Source organism: Chelon labrosus (assembly GCF_963514085.1).
Source record: "Chelon labrosus genome assembly, chromosome: 9".
Taxonomy (NCBI): domain Eukaryota; kingdom Metazoa; phylum Chordata; class Actinopteri; order Mugiliformes; family Mugilidae; genus Chelon; species Chelon labrosus.
Window position 1 is genome coordinate 14,193,527 of NC_140359.1, and position 22,041 is coordinate 14,215,567.

The following is a 22,041-nucleotide window of genomic DNA, read 5'->3' on the forward strand; positions in this document are numbered from 1 at the left end:
CCCTCTAATGACAGAGCGGCCGGTCACAGTGAAAACCACAGCAACCTCAGCTCACACAAAGATTACACCAGCCAATGTGATCTTATTACCCAAGTGATGGTGCTTCGTGCTATTAGGTAACGTCAGTGTCATCTCTGATTGACTGCTGCATAAGCGGGCACTGTGGGAGTAGTGCTGAAGGGCGAGCTTCTGTTTTTTCCTGCGAGGGAGTTGATCTGCTTCCTTTGTGCACAACCAAGGAGTGTTTGACATTCATGAAGAGCACTTTCAGTCATGCTGTTGGGTTCCATAGTTTTGCAGCATCAGCCATTTCAGCTTAAGAGTCACTTTTCCCTAATCCAGTTTTTACTCCACATGTTTGCTCAGTTCACACTGCCACTGTAGGATACACCTTTATAAGTGTGCAAAACACAGGACTACTTTGTTACCGAGGCATTAGTTTGATGTTTTACACCAAATAGTGCTAATCAAATGAAGTTTAAATTCTCCACCGTGTGTTTTGTTTGCATGAGATGTTCTGGTGCTATAGGAAAGAAAATACCACAGGCAGGATCAGGTTTATGGTCTAGTCTGATAGCACTACCTGCTGGTGAATCCACCACAGTGCTTACTCCCATACATTAATCTCAGTGTAAAAGAACCCTTCATTCTCACTGATTCAACACCTTTACATGCCCGATACAATTCTAAGTGGTGCAACAATAAAACCTAAAAGAAAAACACTGAAAAATGGTTAAAAGTTCCACTGCATTGTACCACCAAAGATTTGAAATCTGTGAGGAACCGCCAACACCTGGGGAAAAACGCTAACACCATATAAACCCGAATGAAATGTTATAGGTATATAGTATCCATATATTTATTTCTTTGGTGATTTTAAAGCAGAAAAAAAAAATAAAAATCACAAACATACAAGACATTCACATTGTAAAATAATAATAAAAAAAGTTATAAATATAACCGATATTATGTGCACATTAAGGTTAAAACATACACAGACATTCACAGGCAGACACAACGTAACATTTCTCCATTTCAAAAAAAAAAGATGTCAGAGAAACACATTTAACCATCCACATGTACAAACATTTTGTTAATGTTACAGGACAAAATTATTGCAGGTTATTGCTGATGTGGCCCCCCCATGTTCTTTGGTCCACCGCTGGCATAAAAAAAAAAAAAAAAGACATAAAAACCGCTCATACTGATAAGTACGTTTCACCTTCAACGCATCCCATTTAGACAGTCTGAATGTGGCTGGTCTCCTGTTGAACATACAATAATAAAAAAAAAACATATGAAGAGCACTGCCAGGCTGAGTGACTGCATCATATTTCACCTGTCAGTATATGTAAGGAGATCAAGAGCAGCTTGAAAATAAATTATATGCATCTCCGCCTAAACAGCTGTTACGTTCAAGTCTTTTTGAGTGTTTCACAAAATACATTCTAATGGCTGATTTCTATTGACCACAAAAACGGAAAAGATCAGTGAAGGAAAGCAGCAGTTCTGAAAAGCGAAACAGCGACAGGTGAGGACAGGACACTTTTTGGTGTGTGAGTATGAACAGCTCCGCAGTTGTTGTAAACACGCTGTAGCGGCTGATCGTAGCAGAAAATACAGGCTACACGAGCCACGCTTCCCTTCTTTCGTTTTAAAAATGCTGACGGGCATCAATTTCCATCCGTGGATAAAGGCTTTGTCGATACTTAAGAGAGCAATCTTTCATGTGATATTGCATCATACAAGAAGAAAACATCTGTAATATTTTAAAGGTACTCTCTATAGAAATCTCTCTTTAAACATTTAACTTGAGACTGATAACATCCGATGAGCTCAGAGGAGTGCGGTATGAGAGTATGGTAGTTTGGTACTTTGAAAGCTGCCACCACAAAGAAGGTCTCCAGCTGATAACAGGGCGATCTGAAGAAACTTCTCCAGACTTGGATGAACAGAGTCTGATTTGCGCCCCGGCTGATTAGATTTAAAGACCGGAGAAAGAAACATGGAAAGAAAGGTCTGTGGTTATGTAATACAATATTTAGCTAACTACCGTAGGAGGCCTTTGATTACCTCCATTTATGTTCTGAGAATCCAGGCTTGGATTTCATGATGCGGAATAAACTCGGTTTAAAAAAAACTGACGACTTCATTATCCGTGCATATGCAATGCTCATTGATAGGAAGTCCAGCTTACAACAGAACAACATAATCAAATCCTTTACATAAGCGCTATAATTTCACAACAGCTTTTTTTCTATGAGTAAGGCGCACTTGGTTTTAAATGCACAGTTGGTGTACAAAGGTATTAGAAAACAGTATTGAAAGTTAGTTTTTTTTGATAAGCGAAAGACATAGAGGAAACATTTGCGGTGGAAAAAAAAAAGGTATGATGAGAGCACTTTTTTGCTTTTTCCAGTAGCCAGCTGAAAGTTTTTTTTTTGTTTGTTTTTTTTTTTTAAATCCACATTGGCAATGTTAGAAAACAGTGCCCACTGATAAGTAAAGTCATGTATCAACATCTCTTTAAAAGGCACTTCATAAGATTCCATCGTCGTCCAAAATGCAAGAAAACTGCAGGTTATCCTCTTGGTTTCGTTGATGAGTTTCCTGTTGTGCTTTTCCCCTTTTTGCTCTTTTCACCCAAGCGTCGGGCTTGTGTTCTCGTCTCTGGGACGCTGTGCCGCGTTACTCTGCGATCACTGCCTCTTTCGCTTATGTTCAGTTCTGTCTCTCCTTCCCCGGTAGCGCTGGTGGTGAAAGCGGAAGGACTCATCTTGCCATTTTTTTAAGTTGTTGATGCTGTAGAGACTATTGTGTTGATGTCTTCTGATAAAAGTCCTCTGATAGTTTGAAGCTGTCAGGGAAAAAAATGTATATATTAGCTCTAAGACAACAGCAGAGTTAATAGAGTATGTGAGGTGTAGTATTTATTCTACTTACGGTTCATGCAGGTGATTTTAGGGATATCCCAACGTCCATCCCCACGACAACGGATGGTTGGGACATGCCTCTGAATGAAGCCTGTCCGACACTGGTATCTCACCAGTGAGTTAATCTCGTACCTCTCGCGCTGCTTCCCAAAGGTGCGTGCATTCTCTACCAAAGGGGGCTGACTGCAGGACACTGACAAACAGAAAAAACAATAATAAGCAAATAAAAAAAATAAAAAAAATGGAATTGGGTCTCTGCATTTAACTTAGAGCAGTGGACAGCCATGGCAGGTGAATTGAGGAGCAATTTAGGGCTGATTAGGTTCTCGCTCAAGGCACCTCAACCATGGAGGGCTTACAGCAGGGGGGCCCAATACGTGTATCGCAATGGAGCGGTAGATCACGACTACTAAGTAAAGCTAACTGCTTAAGTGGCAAGCAGGCTAAGTAGTTATCCTACCAGTTTATTTCAACTAATGAAGGGGTAGAAAAATGAGTGGGCGAACTAGACCAAGAAAGAAACCAAAAACTTGCCAAGGAATGTGAGAATAAAAGTACTGAATGTACTGTGTTGTGCCCAAAGGGTTCATGTTCGTGCAGTTATGCAAGGTGTAAAAATTAGGGGTGGGACTCGTTTAAAAAAAAAATAATAATAAATAATTAATTGATTAGAGGCTTTGTGATTAATTAATCTCGATTAATCACATTTTAATCGTATAACAATATTTGCCCCAAAAAGCAACACTTTCTAATTTAAATGGATTATAGTGGACGACTGAATCAAATAATAGACACAGACATGAATATTGTAAACTCAAGCTCTTTTTTAAAAAAAATACATTTAATTGCATTTCAATTCAAAACAGTAGAAAAAGAAAGAAAATATCCCTGGCCAAAACTGAACATACCTAAAGTTAAAGTGCCACTGTAAGTACCTTAAGTCCTTTTTCAGAACAGTATTGACTTTAAATGGTAAAAAAAAATAAAAAAAAAAAATGTTTGGGTTGCCGACACGTCTTGTCCGTACTCGGACCGGGACTGCTAACGCTAACAGCTCTGGCGGTTAAGCACGGATTCTGTGCTTAACGTGTTCCCACCCCTAGTAAAAATATGTATGTATAGCATTTTTAATCAAGGCTGATCAAATTTTGACATGGTCACTGTAAAAGTAGTTCGCAAACCAAAAAATCCTGGCTTACATAGTAACAAAAGATTAGCATTTTCACCTTAAAATAACTGATCTCATCCCAAACTTAAGAGGTGGTTTGTGCTAATTTGGTCTTTTTTTTTTTTTTTTTTTTACCTGTCCCCTTCTTGCAGGTGAAGGTGAGGTGGTAGTTGCAAGGAACATCGTTCCACTGGCCATCCTCGTGCCATATCATCACCACACAGTCTTCGCCAGAAGAGAAGAAGCTGTCAGGCTGGTTGGGCCTCCAGTTTTCATATTGCTGAAACAGGAGCAGAGAAGACAGCAGTGAGGTAAGGCGGGCACTGCTCTACAAAAGTAACCCCCCCAAAACCGAGATAGTGTGCTGTTTGGGCAGCAGTCTCTCATTGCTGTCATTTTAAATAAAGTCCACAAGAGGGAGTAAAGGTATCTTTCTAGTAGTCAGAAACTTGAACTCGTCTGGCAGCCACTTTCAGACTCTGCATGACTAACACCAGGCACAGAAAAAAATGTTTCTAAAACTGCTTTATAAAACATGTTTAGGGTATAGTCAGATACATTACTGAGCTACAAATCTCTACAAACTAACAGCGTGATTGGTATCCATGATTCAAGGACTGTGTGTTTAAGACTGAAGGGCTTTGTGATAACAGACAACTGTGTGTTTGTGATCACATTTCACCACGCAGTTTGCATGTCTAGAATTACATCTGTGACTACAGGTACGACTACTAAACCGTACACACACACACAGATGTAGATTTACACATTTACAGTATACACACAGCTGTGGTGCTGTGGGGCATTCAAGCTGATGCTACCTGCAGTCTTTCAGCGCACCCCAGGTTCAAACAGTTTCTTCAAAGCTGTGACCCCCTCACTCCTCCGATCATGCCTCGAGGCTCTGCTACTCTGTCATTATGGTTGACAAACATACACTGACTTCCTGCTCTGCTTCCTTCACGTTAACAAATGGGTAACCCATCAACTGCTCAGCAGGCCCGCATCCTCTTCCAAATAATCAAACAAACTTTGATCACCCACCTAAACTCACACGCACAAATATATTTCAGCTTGTGTGTTAACTGTCCATCCATTATATTAATCTATTTTCTTCATTCTTATTTTCTGTAAATAGTTCACTATTGTTTAAAGGCAGCCGTATTTATTACATTTAAATCCACTCGAGGTGACCACCCACCCAGACCCCCTGGGCTGCCAGTTTCTTTTATTTTTCTCTGTCTGCAGCTGAGCACAGGTGCTGTCCATCTGTGTGTCTGCCTGTTTGGTGGCCCTTCCCCCGGGTGGCTGCCTGCTGGCTAGGCCTTCCCATGAGTGTGGGGGATGGAGAAGGACCATACCTGTCTACGCCTGCCGAACTCCCATCTACACAGCGTCACTCACACCCACATCACCCCTCAATCTCTCAGCTGAGCAGGGCTCTCCACAGGAGGCCTGTGCTTATCTTTTATCCTCCAGGCTGTCTTTATGCTTCCTCCCTATCTCTGGTCCTGGAGGATAATCTTTGAAGTGTGGACATCAGTCTGTACAACATGGATGCACATAGTAATTAGCCACTTTTCTGTCTAGTGGACAGGATCTTAAGCAGCTACAGCCACTACAGTAACAGGCATATGTGTTTTATGAACAAAGCATTTACAAAGAGTGTGCATTTGTCTTCCTTCTTCTTCCATGGTCACTAGAAGGATACAGTGCTGCCTTACAGCATGTTCTACACCATTTTATTTTTTTATCATTTGAGTAGTCACAGGGGTGTAGCACTATCAGGCTGGGGAAACTACGTCATGAGAAAGTGACCACAGCTCCCTGAAAACAGCGGCTCTCCCTAGCTGATGGTATCTGTTTTCTGCATCACTACCAAATATTTACACTGTCACTGTGCCATGTTTGTTGAGACAAATTTGAGAGAAAGCAAGTAATCTTACCATAGGGCTGCCATCAGTCCAGCGGAAGTCGTTGTCAAACATCTTATCATTCAGGCCGATCCACTGGTAGTCCTGTCCAAGACCTGCCACGCAGGGCAGAGTGACACACAACAGATTAAGCTTTTGCCATATGTCCTTTTAAGGACTGTTTAGTTGAATCAAGAATCAAGAATGCTTTATTGTCGTTATGTGAGAACATAACGAAACTTTGGGCGGTAGGTCCAGGCTTAAATTGTGCAATATAAAAACAATAAAATAAGCACTATAAGAATAAAATAAAAATAAAATAAAAATAGAGCTGTACAGATATATACATATGAGTAGTCAGCAACAAGCCTTGTAGAGAAAGACAGCAATAGAGATGGCATTTTTCATTGTCTTTTAACAGTGATTCAGTCTTATCAAGAGCAATAGGTTCATAACATAGGATCTGGGCATGTTCCTGTACATTTTTTCATCATGTCTAACTTTAACTTACGGTTGACAAACAGTTGCTCCTCATCGGACAGGATGCTGGCGAGATGAGCCCTCTGCATGCGACACTCTCTCTCCGCTGTGTCCCAGTTTCTCCTCTGGGGGAAGTACCTGTAGCAGTGCCCCTGAAACTTATGCCAGCCATAGTCACATGTTTCTGTGTCTAATAGAAAAGAGGGAATGAGTGAAAGGGAATGAGTTATATAGGAAACAAACACATCTCCAAAACCAATTTAAGTACCACTTTAGCATACATACTGCCATTTTAATCTGCTGAGGTTACAGTACTCAACAACCCTTCAGGCCTGTTATTATCTCTGACAACTGATCCTAAATAAGATGAGAGAGGAACAATATGATGGATTAGTTCATATAGACTCTATCACTTGCACTATAAGAATGTAAGAAGAAGGAATCAGATTAAATACCACTTACTAGTGTATGGTTTGACTAATACTGTATGCCATATTTGTGATTATTATCTGAGCATTCATATTTGCAAACTTTTTATGATTAGAAATTACAATCATGGGGCTAACCAGTCAGTAAACAGGTCAAACTGAGGTGTAAAATGGGCATTCGTATAATTTCAGTTGAATAGCCTTAGTACCTTGATACCACCCATATAGTTACCCCACAGATAGTTTGTGTCTAAATTTACTGTCGCATACAAAAAATGAGAATGCTGCCTGTTTGTACCTCTGTCTACAACTCAATTTAGCCTAAAAAGACAGACAGACAAAAACATGTAGTAAAATTTGTGCTGGGTTGTCCCTCTCTGGGTTTTTCTCCCTTTGTTTTGGCAAACTTTCAGACAGCAGCTGTCTCTGAGTACACAATCTGGGTGGGATTCACTGATGAGTGATCCTGAAAAAAATGAGGGTGTGGACACTGGTCACGAGAAATAAGTCAAGGCGTATGATACCCTGGGTTCAACCCATATTGTAAGAAGCATGTAACTGGGAAGCTAAAGAAAATAGACAAATACTGTTCTGTATTCCAGAGATGCCTTGTGCACACTACATATGCTTGGTTACCCATCAAGTTATTGGGAACTTCAGTATTATATGTGCTCTGATTCTGTTGTCCTAGATGGAAATCTCAATCGACTGACTTGCTTACCTCCAGTGACTCTCACTTGACACTAAGAATTGAATGTCTGAAATAGGGAGGGCCGACAACAGTCTAAAACTAGTGGAAGCTTAAAGTATTCCAAGTACTACCAGATATGATGGACCTTCAGGCAACAATGAAAAGAGACCGGAAAATGCGATCGTGATGATGACATAAAGATGGTGTTTATGACTCAGCAAATGCCTGAGAGAAACCTAACACGATGTTCAGTTATATGCAGATAGTTTGATTATATTTCTGTGATGTGTCTACAATATGAGTGACTAATATGAGACTCAGGGGAGTGATTACATCAAGTGTCTAAATACAATATCAAATGAAATAGGGCATTGTGCTAAAGTGTCTCATATAATGAATAATCTGTCGAGATAGATGAATGGAATTGATTCCAATACCACTGAATGAAACAGAACGCTGAGAAGGAAGTTAGGGAGAGAAACCATTAACCTACCTTCCTCACAGTACAGCCCAGTGTAGCTTGGAAGGCACACACATGTAAATGAAGCCAGCCCATCAACACATGTACCTCCATTGCGGCAAGGATTTGACTGACACTCATCAATATCTTCATAGGAACAGAAAAATATATAAGTAACAGGAAATGGGGATGACGCGTCAACATTAAATAACTTTAGTCATGATTTAATGAATCTTTTGTGAAAGACAAATATCCTACCTCTTTCGCACTGATCACCAGTGTACCCTGGGGTACAGCTACATGTATGGACGCTGCCAGTCTTGTAGCAAGATCCTCCATTCTGACAAATGTTCTCCGTACATGAGTTAATTCCTGTTAAGAGAGCAAAATAAAAGATAAGCAAAAAAATCCATCTGAGCTTAAACATTTTGCAGTAATTCAGTTCAGTAAAGGCATTTGTAGAAACATACCAGGAATTTCTACAGTCTCGCCAACAACGGTGTGCCCCAAATCAAGTCTTGTATTGGGCTTGGTAGACATTTCTTCTGCCTTTATTGGTGGTCCTCCTACAAATGATTGAGGTGCAGTAAAGTCCTCATATTCATAATTAAATGTTGATGTGGTGGTTGCAGGTGCAACAGGCTGGCTTGGCGCTTGGGTTGGTGACACTGCTGTGGATTCCGACTGGGTATTTGTGTCTACTTCAGTGTGAGAAGAGACATCTGTTGCATCTTCTTCTTTCCCAGAGGTGCCATCAACGCTAACAACTGACTGAGTAGTTGAAGCTTCAGTTGTATGTTCCTTGAATATCACCTGGATATCATCTGGGGACAGAGGTTGTTGTTTCATACTGTCAATCTTTGGTACCTTTGTAGTCATCACTTCGCTATCCGAACTTAACAAACTCTCAGAAGTGACAGACCCACTTGCAGCTCCAGTGCTAAGGATGGAAGGCATGGCAGATGGAAGTTCAGAGGTGATGCTCTCAACCTTATCATCATCCAGATTAACAGTGCTTTCTGTGACCATGCTTTCTTCTGAGCTGCTTTCTGAACCGCTCTCAGAACTAGAGATTGATGCTGCACTGAAGGGAGGTTCAACTGTCCCAGATTCAGCAGATCTATCCAGCAAAGCAGGCAAAGGTGTTGATTCCGTAGTCTGGCTTGTTTCAAGATTTGCAAAAATGGGGTGAGTTGTCGTAGGTGACACATCCTGAGATGAAAAATTAATATGTGTCTGTGTTAGCGTAATATCTGACTTAACTTGTTTAACTGACTCCTGGGAAGCTGTCAATAGCTGTGCAGGAAAAACAGTTGTTTGAAATTGGACTGTGACATCAGGCTGTGATGGTGTTGATGCTGAGAGGACATTTGTCGTCTGTTCAAGGGAAATAAGTTCAGCTGGTATTGGGGTAGTGGGCCTATGTGTGCTTGTTAGGCCTGCATCTTGTGTCTCGTCACTTTCTGTTATCATTTTGGATGATGTCTCTTTTTGATCAGAAACATCAGAAGTAGAAGCCACTCTTGCAGTCTCGGTGCTAATAGACACAGTTGGGGATGGAGTCTTTGTTGTTTGCACTGAAAGTGAAGATGTTTCCTCTGGAGTTTGTTCACTCAGACTCTCAGCAGATGATTCCACTGAGCTGGACAATGTAGAAGATGTCGTCTCAGCAGCTAGTTTAGTAAATCTGTCAGTTACCAGTTTTAGAGTTGTAGATTCAACTAACAGCTCTGCATCTGTCCCAGTAAAAGTAGATGCTTCCTGAGCACCACTGTCTTTGGCTGAAATTCCTTCAGCATCAGTTGAAACTTCTTCAGTTAACGATGCTCGCCTTGGTGCTTCAGCTGTTTGAATTTCCAGTGATGTGTCTGTAACTTCCATCTGGGGAGTGTTAGCACTAGAGTCAGTGCCCTCACTTGTCTCTTTACTTGGTAGCATTGGACTAGTTGTGGCCAAAACAGTTTTCTCAGAGGAGTCAATGTCGGGTAGATGAGTGAACATGATCTCAGATCTCAGCTGTTGGAAGGACAACTCTGGTTGTGTTGTTTCTGGTTTTGGGACAAAAGTGGTGTCAAACTGAACCCTGACATTGGGCTCTGGTGTACTTTGTAGAGAGGAAGTGGGCTCTTTTGAAGATACAGAGATGAGCTGTTCGTGTGGTACAGTGGTAGAAAAAAATGATTCTTTTGCTCCGTTTGTGGTTATTTGGCTTCCTGTGGTTTTACTTTCCTTGTGAGGGTCTGTGCTGGGTTTCTCTGTGCTGAACATAATGAAATCTGGCATATTTAAAGTCTTTTCACTCTCCGATGTCACTTTCTTTGATGGTACAACTGTGGTATCGGAAACCCCAGAGCCTTGCACACCAGCAATATCTGTGCTGCTTGAAACCGACAATTTATCAGTCTGGGAGTAAGATGCCACTGTTATCACAGACAACATTTGTTCATCTGGAGAGGACGTGACAGTTGGCTTCTCAGTACTAAACAGTGAAGACCCTGTCAATGCTGATGCCGTCAGTTCATCCACAAAGGATGCTGCAGTTGTTGCAACCAAGGACACATGAGTGACAGCACTAGTGTCTGGGTTTTCAGGTAAGGTCTGAATAGCCAAAGAGGAGGAGGAGGTGGAAATCACATTGACATTATCAGTGTTAGAAAAGACATCAATGGGTAATGAATGTGGTGTAGCTAAATCATTTATTTCTTCAGAGTTTGACTTTGTGAACTCAGTAGTAGCTGCGATGGCCTGGGGTGATGATTCCTCTTCACTGGATGTTTCCACTGTAAAAACACCTTCCACAGATGATGATTTTGAAGTGGGCAGTGAAGATTCAGAAGATTGTCTGGCTGAGGTTGCATGTACAGTTACTGGTGTAGGAGTAAAGAGGGTGCCACTAACAGTCCCTGAACCTTCTACTTCTTCTGTTACCTCCATTTTTTGAATCATTGCAATTGCAGTGATGCCTCCAGCTTCCTCTGTCTGGATTTTTGGATAAAATGAAGAAGCCGGAACTATAGAGATATTATCTGCGTCAATGATTGTATTATCTTTGTTAATAAGCTCTGGAATGGGGCTGCCTTCCCTCATATTGTCTGTTACTGCAGAGAACAGATTATCTTCATCTTTTGTATTCTCCGTGAATATGATGGAAGTGCCTGCTAATGGTTTAGAGACATGCAGGACCATGGTAGGTGTCTGTTCAGTTAGGTCAGTCTTGACTTGGCTGCTACTGGGAGTAATGATTTCAACCTGCTGGTCAGTAATGCTATGATAAACAATGCTAGGAATTGGGGTGGACATCGGCATTAATTCATCTTGCTTAGGCTCACTGATGGCGCTTACTGGGGATAAGTCACCAATAGTCTGATCACTAACTGAAACTTCAGTTGTGTGGGAGGACATAGTTGTGTAAGAGGAATGCAACATATCATCAGCTTTCCCACTACTTGAAAAAAGATGCTCTGTTGATTCAGAAGTGACAGGGCTTTCTGTAGCTAGAGTAATTTCACTCACTAAGAAAACTCGGGCATCACGGGTTGATGCGACTGAAACAAGGGTATTCGTTTCACCTGTTGCTTCCAAAAAGGTGACACTCTCCATCACTGTTGGCTTTGAGCTTAACATTTCACTAGTTTGGTCACTTAAACTCCTTCTCTCAGTCACAGTGACACCGGGGTCTGATGCTGTGTTATCAGTTGTCAACAGAGGTGTATTAGCTGAATGGGTATAGGCTGTTGTTACGTATGGCTTTTCAGTGCTGTAGAGGGAAGAAGGTGCCGTTGATTTTGTAGTAGATTCTGGAATATCAGATGTCCCACTTTCACGCACTAATGTTGTTGTTTTAGGTTTGTCTGTGCTGAATTGCATTGCTTTTGTAGGTGCTGTGGTACTGGACATAACAGGAAGACGTGTGACTGATATAAATGTAGTTGACCCATTCATGTCAGCACCTGAACTCTCAGAATCAGCAGAATCATCTGTGATGGATCCACTTCCCTGCCCACTAATGTAGATCTCAGTGCTGATCATGTGTGGAGATTGTGTTGATGACATGAAATCTTTGGAAAGTTGTGTACTGGAGTGAGTCGACGACACAACGCTGAACGTGTCAGATTTGCTCTCAGTTTCATCTGTTTCATTCTCATCTGTAAATGCAGACCCATTAAATTTATCCTGGGCTTTTGTGGTGGTCTCAGTGGGTACCTCTGCACCAGATCCATCCTGAGTTGACCCAGAATCTTCATCTTCTGGTAAGCCACTAGAGCTCTCTGTGTCAATGTAAGCAGGGCTTTCCTTTGTAGTAAACACAGCGACACTGGGAATTGCCATGGGTTGGGAGGTCACAAGTGTAAGGGGACTTTGTGTGGTAGTTGTAAATGCTTTGTAACTTGAACTTTCTTTCTCAACAAATGCAGATGTGAGTGATGGTCTAAATGTAGTTGTTGCTCGATTCAATTCCACAGAGGATCGCTCAGGGGCTGTTTGTGTTTCTAGAGGAGTTTTATCAGTGTATGCAGATGCATCATATCTAGAGTACTCTACTTCAGTAAAATCACCACTTTCTGACACCGACACAGATGATGAGACTTCCTGAATTGTGGCAGAATCCCCGGTAATGTAGGCAGATGAGGACTGGGTTGATGATTCAACACTGGGCTGTGATGTGGCAGCACTAGGAGGCTTGACAGTGGTTTTTATGATTACAGGCAAGGATTCGACAAACTTGGAGCTGTAGTCCACATCGTCCAGTGGTTCCACTGAGGACTCAGCACTGACAACAGAAGAAAACGCCACAGAAGAGGTCTGAGTAAGCATGTCGGGGGTTTGGTCCCCTAAACCCTCTTCAGGCATTGTGCTAGCAAAGACTGATGAAGGCATTTCAGTACTGTACACAGATGGTTTCTCTGTGCTGGATACAGAGGATGTTGTGATATCAGTGGAAGGAGCACCCACATCCGGACTTTGACTTCTTTCAGCAGCCGTGACCATTGTGTCTGTTTTAAGAGTTACAGCACTTTTTTCTATGTCAGGTGAAGTTGATATCTCAGAAATGTACAGAGGAGAAGCTGTAATGACAGTAGAATCTGAGCTGTCATTGGTTCCAGCAAATGATGTTGTCGTTACTTCTGGTTTTTCTGTGCTAAATACTGAAGAGATAGTAACTGATGTCTTCTCTGCCTCTTTGATGGTGAAATCGGGGCTTTGTTCAATAAACTCAGTGTCAGTAATTATAGGAATGGATGGCCCTGTGGAACTTGGAGATATTGAAGCCATTTCCTGTGAAGTTCCAATCACTGCTGCAAAGTGGCTGCTAGGGTCCAGGGTTTGGTCTGTAGTTGGCAACAAAGACATGGCAGATGATTCCTCTGTTAAAATTTCTGTTGTTTTTCCAGTTGAGCTGTCATTTCCTGTCGAAGTGATTGCAGAAGTAGTTTCAAGTTCATCAATGAATGGGATGGCTGATGTTTTTTCCGTGCTTAGTAACTGTTCAGGAAGTTGTGTAATTGATGTTGACTGCAGAGGTATGGTAGTGATGGTTCCTGGCATTGTGGTCTCACTGGAGCCATCAGTGAGCAACTCCGTAGATGACAGCGGGTGAAGAGTGGTGGACAGCAGGGTTCCTGTCGTGTAAACTATTCCACCACTTGTAATGTTGGTAACCTCATCTCCTGAACTTTCACTTATTGTAGAAGAGGGGACTGTAATTGTGTCATGGTCTCCAACTGCTGTTAGTGTGGATGCAAAAGATTCAACATATGCAGATTTTGTTGACACGCTCTGATCAAAATCCTCACTTGGTTGAACAGATGATATGGCACTGGAAAAATCTGAGATAGAAGATGAAAACACAGACGATGACAGTGAAACTGAGCCTTCTGTAACTATAGTCACAATACTTGTTGATATGCTTTGTTCAGACATAGCTTTATATGATGTTGTGGTAATTGAAGGTTTTTCTGTGCTAAATTGAGACGGCCCATCTGTGACTGATGATAGTTTTGTCTCATCTGTTTCGAGGCTTCCAGTTGTTCCAGATGACACTGTTGTTGGTGCCTCAGTACTGTACAGAGATGAAGATGTGAGACTGACAGAAGACGTTGGGGTAAACATGTCTGGGGTTTGGCCACCTGAAGTCTCTTCATCTACTGGAGTCGTGACAGGAGATTTGTCTGTCTTTTCCGTAACAGCAGTAACAGAGGACATCTCTGTCTGATCTGTGTGAGCACTGTCTCGTTCCTGATCTGGACGTGGTGTCGGTGTCTCTGTGCTGAATAATGAGGAAGCTGTAGAAACTGCTGGATGTTTACTGGAGATATCAGTTGTAGGTTCACCTGAGCTCTCTTCCTCTGTTGTTTGGAAACTGGAACTTTCTTGAGGAGTTACCGAAGCATCTTCTGACTTACTTGTGGTAACAGTCTCTTGTGGTTCAGCTGACACTGATGTTGGTTTCTCAGTACTGTAAAGTGACGAGGCTGTGGTCACAGCCGTTTTTGAGGTGTCCCCTGTTTCAGTTTCCTGTGACATGGTCATGGCTGTAGTCTCTTTTCCCGTGTGTGAAGAGACAGTGGTTGATGCAATCCATGAATCGAGAGTAAAGTCCACAGTTTGGTCTCCAGAGCTCTCTGTCTCAGTAGAAATGAAAAGTGTTGTTGTTCTGGGTTCCATAGTCGATGTGCTGATGGAAGAAATCGATTGTGCTGTTGAAGACTGACTACTGATGTCTTTGTCTCCAACAGTCGAGGAAAGGACAGAGGAAAAGCCAGGTGACACTGTTTCTGAGCTTGCCACTGAAGAAACTGATGACTCATCTGTGACTGATGGTAGTTTTGTCTCATCTGTTTCAAGGCTTCCAGTTGTTCCTGATGACACTGTTGTTGGTGCCTCAGTACTGTACAGAGATGAAGATGTGAGACTGACAGAAGACGTTGGGGTAAACATGTCTGGGGTTTGGCCACCTGAAGTCTCTTCATCAACTGGAGTCGTGACAGGAGATTTGTCTGTCTTTTCCGTAACAGCAGTAACAGAGGACATCTCTGTTTGATCTGTGTGAGCACTGTCTCGTTCCTGATCTGGACGTGGTGTCGGTGTCTCTGTGCTGAATAATGAGGAAGCTGTAGAAACTGTTGGATGTTTACTGGAGATATCAGTTGTAGGTTCACCTGAGCTCTCTTCCTCTGTTGTTTGGAAACTGGAACTTTCTTGAGGAGTTACCGAAGCATCTTCTGACTTACTTGTGGTGACAGTCTCTTGTGGTTCAGCTGACACTGATGTTGGTTTCTCAGTACTGTAAAGTGACGAGGCTGTGGTCACAGCCGTCTTTGAGGTGTCCCCTGTTTCAGTTTCCTGTGACATGGTCATGGCTGTAGTCTCTTTTCGGGTGTGTGAAGAGACAGTGGTTGATGCAATCAATGAATCGAGAGTAAAGTCCACAGTTTGGTCTCCAGAGCTCTCTGTCTCAGTAGAAATGAAAAGTGTTGTTGTTCTGGGTTCCATAGTCGATGTGCTGATGGAAGAAATCGATTGTGCTGTTGAAGACTGACTACTGATGTCTTTGTCTCCAACAGTCGAGGAAAGGACAGAGGAAAAGCCAGGTGACACTGTTTCTGAGCTTGCCACTGAAGAAACTGATGACTCATCTGTGACTGATGGTAGTTTTGTCTCATCTGTTTCAAGGCTTCCAGTTGTTCCTGATGACACTGTTGTTGGTGCCTCAGTACTGTACAGAGATGAAGATGTGAGACTGACAGAAGACGTTGGGGTAAACATGTCTGGGGTTTGGCCACCTGAAGTCTCTTCATCTACTGGAGTCGTGACAGGAGATTTGTCTGTCTTTTCCGTAACAGCAGTAACAGAGGACATCTCTGTCTGATCTGTTTGAGCACTGTCTCGTTCCTGATCTGGACGTGGTGTCGGTGTCTCTGTGCTGAATAATGAGGAAGCTGTAGAAACTGTTGGATGTTTACTGGAGATATCAGTTGTAGGTTCACCTGAGCTCTCTTCCTCTGTTGTTTGGAAACTGGAACTTTCTTGAGGAGTTACCGAAGCATCTTCTGACTTACTTGTGGTAACAGTCTCTTGTGGTTCAGCTGACACTGATGTTGGTTTCTCAGTACTGTAAAGTGACGAGGCTGTGGTCACAGCCGTTTTTGAGGTGTCCCCTGTTTCAGTTTCCTGTGACATGGTCATGGCTGTAGTCTCTTTTCCCGTGTGTGAAGAGACAGTGGTTGATGCAATCCATGAATCGAGAGTAAAGTCCACAGTTTGGTCTCCAGAGCTCTCTGTCTCAGTAGAAATGAAAAGTGTTGTTGTTCTGGGTTCCATAGTCGATGTGCTGATGGAAGAAATCGATTGTGCTGTTGAAGACTGACTACTGATGTCTTTGTCTCCAACAGTCGAGGAAAGGACAGAGGAAAAGCCAGGTGACACTGTTTCTGAGCTTGCCACTGAAGAAACTGATGACTCATCTGTGACTGATGGTAGTTTTGTCTCATCTGTTTCAAGGCTTCCAGTTGTTCCTGATGACACTGTTGTTGGTGCCTCAGTACTGTACAGAGATGAAGATGTGAGACTGACAGAAGACGTTGGGGTAAACATGTCTGGGGTTTGGCCACCTGAAGTCTCTTCATCAACTGGAGTCGTGACAGGAGATTTGTCTGTCTTTTCCGTAACAGCAGTAACAGAGGACATCTCTGTTTGATCTGTGTGAGCACTGTCTCGTTCCTGATCTGGACGTGGTGTCGGTGTCTCTGTGCTGAATAATGAGGAAGCTGTAGAAACTGTTGGATGTTTACTGGAGATATCAGTTGTAGGTTCACCTGAGCTCTCTTCCTCTGTTGTTTGGAAACTGGAACTTTCTTGAGGAGTTACCGAAGCATCTTCTGACTTACTTGTGGTAACAGTCTCTTGTGGTTCAGCTGACACTGATGTTGGTTTCTCAGTACTGTAAAGTGACGAGGCTGTGGTCACAGCCGTCTTTGAGGTGTCCCCTGTTTCAGTTTCCTGTGACATGGTCATGGCTGTAGTCTCTTTTCCGGTGTGTGAAGAGACAGTGGTTGATGCAATCAATGAATCGAGAGTAAAGTCCACAGTTTGGTCTCCAGAGCTCTCTGTCTCAGTAGAAATGAAAAGTGTTGTTGTTCTGGGTTCCATAGTCGATGTGCTGATGGAAGAAATCGATTGTGCTGTTGAAGACTGACTACTGATGTCTTTGTCTCCAACAGTCGAGGAAAGGACAGAGGAAAAGCCAGGTGACACTGTTTCTGAGCTTGCCACTGAAGAAACTGATGACTCATCTGTGACTGATGGTAGTTTTGTCTCATCTGTTTCAAGGCTTCCAGTTGTTCCTGATGACACTGTTGTTGGTGCCTCAGTACTGTACAGAGATGAAGATGTGAGACTGACAGAAGACGTTGGGGTAAACATGTCTGGGGTTTGGCCACCTGAAGTCTCTTCATCTACTGGAGTCGTGACAGGAGATTTGTCTGTCTTTTCCGTAACAGCAGTAACAGAGGACATCTCTGTCTGATCTGTGTGAGCACTGTCTCGTTCCTGATCTGGACGTGGTGTCGGTGTCTCTGTGCTGAATAATGAGGAAGCTGTAGAAACTGTTGGATGTTTACTGGAGATATCAGTTGTAGGTTCACCTGAGCTCTCTTCCTCTGTTGTTTGGAAACTGGAACTTTCTTGAGGAGTTACCGAAGCATCTTCTGACTTACTTGTGGTGACAGTCTCTTGTGGTTCAGCTGACACTGATGTTGGTTTCTCAGTACTGTAAAGTGACGAGGCTGTGGTCACAGCCGTCTTTGAGGTGTCCCCTGTTTCAGTTTCCTGTGACATGGTCATGGCTGTAGTCTCTTTTCCGGTGTGTGAAGAGACAGTGGTTGATGCAATCAATGAATCGAGAGTAAAGTCCACAGTTTGGTCTCCAGAGCTCTCTGTCTCAGTAGAAATGAAAAGTGTTGTTGTTCTGGGTTCCATAGTCGATGTGCTGATGGAAGAAATCGATTGTGCTGTTGAAGACTGACTACTGATGTCTTTGTCTCCAACAGTCGAGGAAAGGACAGAGGAAAAGCCAGGTGACACTGTTTCTGAGCTTGCCACTGAAGAAACTGATGACTCATCTGTGACTGATGGTAGTTTTGTCTCATCTGTTTCAAGGCTTCCAGTTGTTCCTGATGACACTGTTGTTGGTGCCTCAGTACTGTACAGAGATGAAGATGTGAGACTGACAGAAGACGTTGGGGTAAACATGTCTGGGGTTTGGCCACCTGAAGTCTCTTCATCTACTGGAGTCGTGACAGGAGATTTGTCTGTCTTTTCCGTAACAGCAGTAACAGAGGACATCTCTGTCTGATCTGTGTGAGCACTGTCTCGTTCCTGATCTGGACGTGGTGTCGGTGTCTCTGTGCTGAATAATGAGGAAGCTGTAGAAACTGTTGGATGTTTACTGGAGATATCAGTTGTAGGTTCACCTGAGCTCTCTTCCTCTGTTGTTTGGAAACTGGAACTTTCTTGAGGAGTTACCGAAGCATCTTCTGACTTACTTGTGGTAACAGTCTCTTGTGGTTCAGCTGACACTGATGTTGGTTTCTCAGTACTGTAAAGTGACGAGGCTGTGGTCACAGCCGTTTTTGAGGTGTCCCCTGTTTCAGTTTCCTGTGACATGGTCATGGCTGTAGTCTCTTTTCCCGTGTGTGAAGAGACAGTGGTTGATGCAATCCATGAATCGAGAGTAAAGTCCACAGTTTGGTCTCCAGAGCTCTCTGTCTCAGTAGAAATGAAAAGTGTTGTTGTTCTGGGTTCCATAGTCGATGTGCTGATGGAAGAAATCGATTGTGCTGTTGAAGACTGACTACTGATGTCTTTGTCTCCAACAGTCGAGGAAAGGACAGAGGAAAAGCCAGGTGACACTGTTTCTGAGCTTGCCACTGAAGAAACTGATGACTCATCTGTGACTGATGGTAGTTTTGTCTCATCTGTTTCAAGGCTTCCAGTTGTTCCTGATGACACTGTTGTTGGTGCCTCAGTACTGTACAGAGATGAAGATGTGAGACTGACAGAAGACGTTGGGGTAAACATGTCTGGGGTTTGGCCACCTGAAGTCTCTTCATCAACTGGAGTCGTGACAGGAGATTTGTCTGTCTTTTCCGTAACAGCAGTAACAGAGGACATCTCTGTTTGATCTGTGTGAGCACTGTCTCGTTCCTGATCTGGACGTGGTGTCGGTGTCTCTGTGCTGAATAATGAGGAAGCTGTAGAAACTGTTGGATGTTTACTGGAGATATCAGTTGTAGGTTCACCTGAGCTCTCTTCCTCTGTTGTTTGGAAACTGGAACTTTCTTGAGGAGTTACCGAAGCATCTTCTGACTTACTTGTGGTAACAGTCTCTTGTGGTTCAGCTGACACTGATGTTGGTTTCTCAGTACTGTAAAGTGACGAGGCTGTGGTCACAGCCGTCTTTGAGGTGTCCCCTGTTTCAGTTTCCTGTGACATGGTCATGGCTGTAGTCTCTTTTCCGGTGTGTGAAGAGACAGTGGTTGATGCAATCAATGAATCGAGAGTAAAGTCCACAGTTTGGTCTCCAGAGCTCTCTGTCTCAGTAGAAATGAAAAGTGTTGTTGTTCTGGGTTCCATAGTCGATGTGCTGATGGAAGAAATCGATTGTGCTGTTGAAGACTGACTACTGATGTCTTTGTCTCCAACAGTCGAGGAAAGGACAGAGGAAAAGCCAGGTGACACTGTTTCTGAGCTTGCCACTGAAGAAACTGATGACTCATCTGTGACTGATGGTAGTTTTGTCTCATCTGTTTCAAGGCTTCCAGTTGTTCCTGATGACACTGTTGTTGGTGCCTCAGTACTGTACAGAGATGAAGATGTGAGACTGACAGAAGACGTTGGGGTAAACATGTCTGGGGTTTGGCCACCTGAAGTCTCTTCATCTACTGGAGTCGTGACAGGAGATTTGTCTGTCTTTTCCGTAACAGCAGTAACAGAGGACATCTCTGTCTGATCTGTGTGAGCACTGTCTCGTTCCTGATCTGGACGTGGTGTCGGTGTCTCTGTGCTGAATAATGAGGAAGCTGTAGAAACTGTTGGATGTTTACTGGAGATATCAGTTGTAGGTTCACCTGAGCTCTCTTCCTCTGTTGTTTGGAAACTGGAACTTTCTTGAGGAGTTACCGAAGCATCTTCTGACTTACTTGTGGTAACAGTCTCTTGTGGTTCAGCTGACACTGATGTTGGTTTCTCAGTACTGTAAAGTGACGAGGCTGTGGTCACAGCCGTCTTTGAGGTGTCCCCTGTTTCAGTTTCCTGTGACATGGTCATGGCTGTAGTCTCTTTTCCGGTGTGTGAAGAGACAGTGGTTGATGCAATCAATGAATCGAGAGTAAAGTCCACAGTTTGGTCTCCAGAGCTCTCTGTCTCAGTAGAAATGAAAAGTGTTGTTGTTCTGGGTTCCATAGTCGATGTGCTGATGGAAGAAATCGATTGTGCTGTTGAAGACTGACTACTGATGTCTTTGTCTCCAACAGTCGAGGAAAGGACAGAGGAAAAGCCAGGTGACACTGTTTCTGAGCTTGCCACTGAAGAAACTGATGACTCATCTGTGACTGATGGTAGTTTTGTCTCATCTGTTTCAAGGCTTCCAGTTGTTCCTGATGACACTGTTGTTGGTGCCTCAGTACTGTACAGAGATGAAGATGTGAGACTGACAGAAGACGTTGGGGTAAACATGTCTGGGGTTTGGCCACCTGAAGTCTCTTCATCTACTGGAGTCGTGACAGGAGATTTGTCTGTCTTTTCCGTAACAGCAGTAACAGAGGACATCTCTGTCTGATCTGTGTGAGCACTGTCTCGTTCCTGATCTGGACGTGGTGTCGGTGTCTCTGTGCTGAATAATGAGGAAGCTGTAGAAACTGTTGGATGTTTACTGGAGATATCAGTTGTAGGTTCACCTGAGCTCTCTTCCTCTGTTGTTTGGAAACTGGAACTTTCTTGAGGAGTTACCGAAGCATCTTCTGACTTACTTGTGGTAACAGTCTCTTGTGTTTCAGCTGACACTGATGTTGGTTTCTCAGTACTGTAAAGTGACGAGGCTGTGGTCACAGCCGTCTTTGAGGTGTCCCCTGTTTCAGTTTCCTGTGACATGGTCATGGCTGTAGTCTCTTTTCCGGTGTGTGAAGAGACAGTGGTTGATGCAATCAATGAATCGAGAGTAAAGTCCACAGTTTGGTCTCCAGAGCTCTCTGTCTCAGTAGAAATGAAAAGTGTTGTTGTTCTGGGTTCCATAGTCGATGTGCTTATCGAAGAACTCGATTCTGCTGTTGAAGACTGACTACTGATGTCTTTGTCTCCAACAGTCGAGGAAAGGACAGAGGAAAAGCGAGGTGACACTGTTTCTGAGCTTGCCACTGAAGAAACTGATGACTCATCTGTGACTGATGGTAGTTTTGTCTCATCTGTTTCGAGGCTTCCAGTTGTTCCAGATGACACTGTTGTTGGTGCCTCAGTACTGTACAGAAATGAAGATGTGAGACTGACAGAAGACGTTGGGGTAAACATGTCTGGGGTTTGGCCACCTGAAGTCTCTTCATCAACTGGAGTCGTGACAGGAGATTTGTCTGTCTTTTCCGTAACAGCAGTAACAGAGGACATCTCTGTCTGATCTGTTTGAGCACTGTCTCGTTCCTGATCTGGACGTGGTGTCGGTGTCTCTGTGCTGAATAATGAGGAAGCTGTAGAAACTGTTGGATGTTTACTGGAGATATCAGTTGTAGGTTCACCTGAGCTCTCTTCCTCTGTTGTTTGGAAACTGGAACTTTCTTGAGGAGTTACCGAAGCATCTTCTGACTTACTTGTGGTGACAGTCTCTTGTGGTTCAGCTGACACTGATGTTGGTTTCTCAGTACTGTAAAGTGACGAGGCTGTGGTCACAGCCGTCTTTGAGGTGTCCCCTGTTTCAGTTTC

General features: G+C 43.2%; 2 protein-coding genes across 2 annotated transcripts; both read right to left on the reverse strand.

The window, feature by feature from the left end:
- Positions 1-843: 843 nt before the first annotated feature.
- On the reverse strand, positions 844-15,118 carry LOC311493086 (uncharacterized protein). Its single transcript, XM_084551625.1, has 8 exons — positions 8,544-15,118; positions 8,332-8,445; positions 8,107-8,220; positions 6,526-6,684; positions 6,048-6,130; positions 4,237-4,381; positions 2,944-3,126; positions 844-2,857 (listed from the first exon to the last, which is right to left on the reverse strand). The coding sequence occupies exons 1-8, from the start codon at positions 15,103-15,105 to the stop codon at positions 2,700-2,702; spliced, it is 7,518 nt and encodes a 2,505-aa protein (XP_084407751.1). The 5' UTR covers positions 15,106-15,118; the 3' UTR covers positions 844-2,699.
- A 111-nt stretch (positions 15,119-15,229) lies between these two features.
- LOC311493196 (uncharacterized protein) lies at positions 15,230-21,368 on the reverse strand (the record flags this gene model as incomplete). The annotated part of the gene is made up of 2 exons (XM_084551757.1): positions 15,338-21,368; positions 15,230-15,248 (listed from the first exon to the last, which is right to left on the reverse strand). The coding sequence occupies exons 1-2, from the start codon at positions 21,361-21,363 to the stop codon at positions 15,230-15,232; spliced, it is 6,045 nt and encodes a 2,014-aa protein (XP_084407883.1). The 5' UTR covers positions 21,364-21,368.
- Between the last annotated feature and the right edge of the window lie 673 nt (positions 21,369-22,041).